The following is a 7,500-nucleotide window of genomic DNA, read 5'->3' as shown; positions in this document are numbered from 1 at the left end:
TTTGCTTCATTGCTTGCTTCATTTTTGAGACGTTTATTCCTGCAGTCTTTAAAATAAAAGTTGTAATAGTGGGAAGCTTTGATTCATGGGAATCAATAAATACTCTGGGGTCAGAATAGTTCCTAAACCAAGAATATTGTTTTTGTTGTTGTTTTTACTTACTTCCAGATGTCCCGAGCTAAATGGTACAGATGATTTACGAGATTATTGGACACCTATATCACCCTTCTGTTTTCATTCGCTCCCTCACTAAATGGAGAGAGTGTAACCTGAAGAGGTTCAACTTGTTCATCCTTAATCACTCTCCATCCCTGTCTGTTGCTCTCCCCCCGCAGATCCTGGCGTGGGGCGTTCGTAACCTGAAGAGCTTCCAGTTGGCGAGCGTTACCTCACCCAGCCTGCAGGTGGAGTGTGGCGGCATCATGGTCCAGAGCTGCGTCATCCGCAGCATGAAGAAGAAGCCCAACTTCGACGTCAATACGCTCATCCTTGATGTGGTGAGGGCATGGGAACACGTATACATGAGGGACATGCGCGCACACACACACACACACACACACACACACATTACATGGCAATCCTGTGCGCGCAGACAATTTTCTAATCGACCTCCAAAATGGCGTCGTGCTTGCTAGGAGATGTATGACACAACCCAAAAGCCTATTTTGCAAGGGCCAAGGTTTGCGTATGTCGACTTAATCCCTGTTCAAGTCTCTCTGGTTTCACGCACACACACACTGTCACATTGCTGGGAATAGATAGTCGTGTACACACGCACACACACACGCACACACACACATGCACGCACGCACGCACACACACACGCTCACAGACACACACACACACACACACACACACACACACACACACACACACACACACACAGTTGTAATCAGTGGAGAGGCCCAGTCCCTTCATGGCTAATGAGATGTGCTGTGATGTGGTCTGCATCACTCATTCGTCTTCATCAATCCGCCCACAATGATGGCAGTGGAGGAGAACTACTGTACTCTAGTGTTCCCTCTGTTCCAACAGCACAGACATCTCTGCTCACAATACAAACACCAAGGTTGAATGTCAAAGTTTGCAATAGATGCTGCCATTGCAGAGGTCATACTTGTTTTTTAACACATTCACTGCCAGCCGTTTTTTTTTTACTGTAGGTAGCTTCTGCCAAGCCGTTTTTTGAGGATTCTGGCTCATTTTACAAGAGCCGAGGATAATTTTCTGCTTGGACTTTGTGAACACAAAGTTCACAAAAGTACTAATAGAATGTGTGCTTTCTCTGTCTAAAAGAGTTAGTTTGTAGAGTTAGTAGTTATGTAGATATTAGCCGTTGAGTACAGCATGGTTTCAGCGTCTGAGACAGGAAGCTGAGATAATCGCAGTTTTGTGAAATTCAATCAAACAGGCAGAACAGTCACTTTAACCATTTATTTTTGGCATCAGTGAGAGATCAGACATCTGAACAATATAGTTCTGAACACCCTCTCCTTCAAACTCCTCCCTCCGTGGGCGTGTCTGGTGGCGTTTGTCACAAGCCAGTTTCTCCTGCCTGTCTGAGCAGTGAGCAGCCTCCCTCTCTGGCGGCCCCTCGTCGGCGAGTGTGGCGAGTGTGGACTGTGGATGGGGCTCAATCGTTTCTTGGATTTTCGGTTGAGAGCTTTGATGAAGCTTTGTGCGATTCTAGGCTTTATGCTGCCCACCCAGTCTATTTTTGGAACCCCCCACCGTTGTGCGCCCGTGTGCAGCAGCGTGAAAGCGTTTTCGCCTACAGTATGAGAATGAGGCTCGTTCGTTTCTGGGTTTTCGGAATGCGTGCGATTCTGGCCTTTCTGCGGGTGTTTCAAAGTGTGTTTCACCCATAATCTATTATGCAAATTTGCAATCCCCCACGCCAGCACCCAGGCACCGCTCTCCGCTCTCGGTGTGCTGCTGCTGGCGCGGCCGCTCTCGGGCGAGTCTGGTGACTGATGACTGTAAAATCGCCAAGCCATTTCCTTGAGAATGGCTTCCTCCCGCGGCTGTTTTTGGTTGGCTTTCTCTCTGTCGGGAGAGCACTGTCGCCACTTAGTTGGTCGGTAAAATAGATTATACACATTCAATACTTCCAATATTTTTATAGGAGACGTGGGGGGCATTGATCCACGTAGCACCGTCAAAAAAATATATATATTTTTTTTGACGTCTCAACTCGTCATTGGCAGTGAACCGTTGGATTGTGTTTGACGAGTCAACTCGCCATTGGCAGTGAACGTGTTAACATGAGGTAAAGTCCCACTGATTGTCACACATGGTGTTCAATTTGTTCTCCGCATTTGACCCATCCCCTGGGGGAGCGGTGGACAGCAGCAGTGCTGCGCTCGGGAATCATATGGTGATCTAACCCCCCAATTCCAACCCTTTGATGCTGAGTGCCAAGCAGGGAGGCAAATGGGTCCCATTTTTATAGTCTTTGGTATGACTCGGCCGGGGATCGAACTCACGACCTCCCAGTCTCAGGGCGGACACTCAGACCACAAGGCCACTGAGCTGGTTCCTAACATGTTCCTAGCATTTCGCTTTGATGGAAGGGTTTTCTTCAAGTTGGTGTTTCGTGGACCAGACAACATACACGTGACGTGTCCAAACACCACTCTGACCCAGTAGTAAAGTTTGATGGATGATAGGGAGAGTTTGCATAACAGTGACACAATTTTGACAGTGAAGAAAGGCATCGAGATGATGGCTGAAGCACATGTTCTCCCTCATTCAAATTTGAGTTTCAATTCAATTCAACAATTCAGCAATTTAACAATTCAAATGAAGACAAATTAAGTTGATGTTGGTTGTTTTCTGGTGTATCCTGTCAAAAAGTCAAAACGACCCCACGCTCCCTTTACAATTGTCTTTGTTCGGTTGGGATAAGTTTTCTCTGATCGGATTTCGGCGTTCAAACTGAACTGAATCTGTCGGAATCTGCTTGGTCAGCATTCCGTTACAGTAGGCCTATGTGCCAGAAGTGTGACTTTCAAACCCTTCCTCCATACAATGGCAATGAATGGAGAGAGATAAACATCTCCAATCTCCTCTACCGGAGAAGAACAGATCACAGAGAATCAAAGGTGATCATTGAGGAAACCCTAAGCCAAACCCTAAGATGAACCTGAACCCAGACATTGAGTAAAGTGCGACGTTATTATTTTATTTTACTTCAACTTAGAAAAATGTATAATTGTATAATGTATAATAAAATGTAGAATTCTACAACCTCTCCAGCTTTCTAAAGGATCCAGGAAGCAAGAAAAAAAGGAAACTACCTGCATGTCTGTCTACACACACATAACCCTGTTAGTAATTTACTAATTTCTGTCATGAAATATGCAGTTACTTTGATGAGGTTTATCTCAATCAAATCAGTCACAGCACTAATGTGTTTATAAAATGGAGAAATCTACAACACTGAATTCATATTCAGATTATTCCTTGTTTCTTTTAGTGGCAACCTGAATATTATTGGAAAGTTACTTTGATATCCGTCCAGTCAATCATTTATTTTCATCAACTCTACCACAACACCGAGAGCGAGAAGCAGCCTCAACAGTCGCCGTTTGTTCTTCAAATGCTCCTCAGAAAAGGCAGAAATATCGGATTCACATCGGTGCTATTACATTCCACCTAAGCGTTTTCTTATGAAAGCTGCAAAGCGAAATATGGAAATATCATGCACATTTTCCCCCCTAAAACGGCTCCTGAATGCGATCCAGCAGTTGAATGTTAACAGTATTAAGGTCTGAAGTTGATCACCTCGCTGTTTTGTTATGACAGCTTCAACTGGAATATGGAAATATTCACATTTTTCCCCCTTAAATACAGATCCTTGCTTTGGCACGGGCAGCATAATGTTAACAAGATTAAGGTCTTGTGTTGACCACCGCAAGAGCTCTCGTACGACAGTCTCCACCGGACTGTGGAAATATGCACATAGTTTTCCCTCAAACACAGCCGCTGAACCCGATCCAAGCATTTAATGTTAACAATATTAAGGTCTTAAGTCGACTGCATAAGTGTTTTCTTATGTCGAGGGACACATGAAAATGCCACGCGCATACTTTCCTTAAATGCGACTCTTAATGTCAGTTTATTGTATGAGTTTAGCATCATCAGCTCCAGCTAAGCCCTTTAAGCCAGACAGGTCAAAGGGATGACAGGCACCAATTCTTAAGTGGGTGTTTTTTTTGCTATTACCTAAATGGCTTTACGGGATAATGCTATTTCTCCTTAAATATAGCTTCCGTAAAAGGCTAATGTTAATGTTTTAAGTGACATCAGCACCACCTAAGACCTTTTGAATGCAGTGACAGGTCAAATGAGCCTCCTGTTTTATGTCTCTCTCACCGAAATGGAGTGCCGCAGGGATGACGTGTTTTTATAGGCGAACCCAGAAATAACTGCACTTCCGGTCGCCTCGTCTCAAAGTCGATGGGGCTTTTGTATGGGAATGTCTGTTCAATGCCTGAAATGAGGTCTTTTGTGGTTAACGGAAGTTTATGAAACGGCGAACTTTGCGTTCGGGCAAGATAATCCTCACAAACGAGGAGCTCTTTTGTGACTTTGGAGGCGTAAATGTGATTTTTTTTAAATCGCGATTTTCAGAAAGCGCTTCAAAAGTCATGTTTTTTGGAAGCTTTTTCTATTTTTCAGTGTTCCTACACGTATTCCTAAACACGGGCTAAGGTGTTTAAAATGCGAGATGTGCAACTCGCGGCACTTCCCCGGAATTGAAAATGACTGAGTCAGCTGCAACTAAGCGACGGCAGCAGCTCTCAGTTATCTAATGTCCGCTAGAGCAGCGTTTCTCAACTGGTGGGTCGCGACCCCTTGGGTCGCGGGGCCGTTTTGATTGGACATTGGCCAATTTTTTTTTTTTTTTTTTTTTTACATTTCATTTGAGTTAAATTCAGATTATTGAAACTGGATTAGCCTGACCAGTTTTACTTGTTTAACAAGCTGAAGCATATGCTCTGCCTGTAATTCAAGAGAAGTCTGCCTTTTCATTTCATATTTAATTTTAGTTCAATTCAGATGATTGAAACTGGATTAGCATGGCCTCAGTTTAATTAAAAGTTATGACCAGTTTAACTAAAAAGCATATAGCCTGCCTGTGATTCCTTTTTATTTCATATTAGTTAAATTCAGACTACTGAAACTGGATTAGCATGACCAGGTTAACTTGTTTTATTATTATTATTATTGTTATTATTATTATTATTATTATTATTATTATTATTATTATTATTATTATTATTATTATTATTATTATTATTAGTATTATTATTATTAACTTGTTTAAAAACATATAGGCATGTAATTCAAGATAAGTCTGCCTTTTATTTCATATTTCATAGAGTTCAAATAAGACTTTCTGAGTATGACCAGTTTGACTTGTTTAAATTTAAAAACATATAGGCCTGTAATTCAAGTCTGCCTTATTTCAATTGGTTTTTAGCCCTAGTTGCACTTCTGTTGCACTTTTTTGTTCATTTGAGGTTTATAACAGTGCATGGAGGCATTGTGTATTAAATTAATGCACTATTTTTTGTGCAATAAATTTGAGTGGTTTAAAAAAAAATCTGAAATTTGGGTCGCGACTTCATGACAAGGAAAATAGTGGGTCCTGAGGCTACACCAGTTGAGAACCACTGCACTAGAGGTTGGCAAAAAGACTCCAAACCACCAACATTCATGAAGTCAATGGACCACAACCCAACATCCGATCAAAATAATGAAACATTTTTGACAAAATGTTTGGTCTCGGCAGTTAATTTCACTACTTCTATAATGTGTGTCCTTTTCAAAATAACTGCATCATTAACGGGATATAACGGATATAAAACAGGTCGTTGAAGTGCGGCTCTGCCAAACTCCACCCTCAGCCTCGCTTAGGCTAGACGGACATGACGGCAACCCAATCTGAGGAAACCTGTGGGTCACTCACATCACACTCACTACTCCATCTGTTTTTACAGTCAATGGCTGCCGTGTGCCTGCCTACACAGTAACAAAGAATAAAGCCTATTTATGTTTGTCGTGGTCATGCATACGTAATTGCACGTATGTCATTATTTTGCCCACATCATAGTTTGTGGATGAGGCTATGCAGGTGCCTAAGACATATTGACACCATACTGACTTTCACAGCATATCCTTGCAAAAATAATAACAAAGCCTCACATACAGTGGAAAACCTCACATACAGTGGAAAAGGACAGAGTAAGCCATATTATGGTCTGTAAACTATGTTGCATATACAGCGTCATTCTATATACACATTCAACATTCAGTTCAAAACCTGGGTTGAGGTCATATCCAGTAACAATCAAGTAGCTCGCGCCTGCGACATATTGGCCTTTTCGTGGCGTGCATAAAGGTGTTTGCCTCAATTGGGCACGAGCAGTAGCGGGTGTGACGCAGAGAGGCACAAGTGTATGTGGAGGCACCGTGTGGCCAAGGAGCTGGTTCCCTTCCGAGTATATTTAGGTGCATCACAAACATAAATTAAACATAGTTGAAATTATGAATGCCTTTTATTGCACAGCTTTGAAAATAACAAATAGGCACCTCACAGATGAGGAGGTCCTCACAGATGAGGAGGTCCTCACAGACGAGGAGGTTTCCTCCTGTCAGAAGGGCTCCTTGCGCAGCCGTTCAAATGTCTATGCCACCTGGAAATAGTGAGTTTGCTCCAATGCTGGTGTACTGGTATTTAAAGGGATAGAAAGCAGCTCCTAATTGGCCATAATGCAACCAAGCCCCCGCCACACCCACGTGTGTTTTTCTAGGTAATCCAACCTCGTTTACAACTGCGCCGCCGCCTCTTCATACGCAAAATTACCCAAATGAGGTTAGACACGCCTTAAAGCGACAGCGCCGGGCATTAGCGCCAGCGCCTGCGTCATCGTTGACCAAAATAGAGCCCCAAATCCACTTTTTCCTTTGTCCTCTCTGCAAAGTGAAAACCAATGGGGTCATTCCTTCCTAGGTGGGAGGTGGGAGGTTCTCAGCGAGGTCAAATGATGCTCCGATTGGACGGTCACCAAGGCATGACCAATCAACCTCAGACAGTCGCCGGCCACAACCAATCAGCCTCAGGCAGCCAGCAGGCATGACCAATTAGAGTCATAGGTCAGAGTCACGGAGACGAGCGCTGAACTTTTGTCTTCTCTCCACATCTCATCTTCACTTTACATCTCTCTTATTTTCTTCTCATCTTTTCTCCTCTTTTCATTTTATCCGTCTTGTCATTTTGTCTTTCTCCACCCCCTTTACCCATCTCTTCCTCACTCTCCCCGTTTCCTTTATCTATCTATCTATCTATCTATCTATCTATCTATCTATCTATCTATCTATCTATCTATCTATCTATCTATCTATCTATCTATCTATCTATGTTTCCCTCCCTCTCTCTGTCTCTCTCCCTCCCAACCTCTCTCCATCTCTCCTCTCCCCATTCTCTCAATC

The 7,500-nt window shown here is 43.0% G+C and overlaps 1 protein-coding gene across 1 annotated transcript in view; it reads left to right on the top strand.

The window, feature by feature from the left end:
* The window catches only part of dysf (dysferlin, limb girdle muscular dystrophy 2B (autosomal recessive)), a gene marked incomplete at both ends in the record, with an annotated part of 159,277 nt that overhangs the window by 91,999 nt on the left and 59,778 nt on the right, over positions 1–7,500 (top strand). Inside the window, 1 exon segment of the mRNA XM_083640065.1 lies at positions 336–497. Coding sequence (XP_083496191.1) covers positions 336–497 — 162 coding nt within the window.

The sequence above is a fragment of the Poromitra crassiceps genome, assembly GCF_964638095.1.
Source record: "Poromitra crassiceps genome assembly, chromosome: 7".
NCBI classification, from domain to species: Eukaryota; Metazoa; Chordata; class Actinopteri; order Beryciformes; family Melamphaidae; genus Poromitra; species Poromitra crassiceps.
Note: the sequence above shows the minus strand (reverse complement) of the source record. Positions and strands in the feature narration are given on the sequence as shown.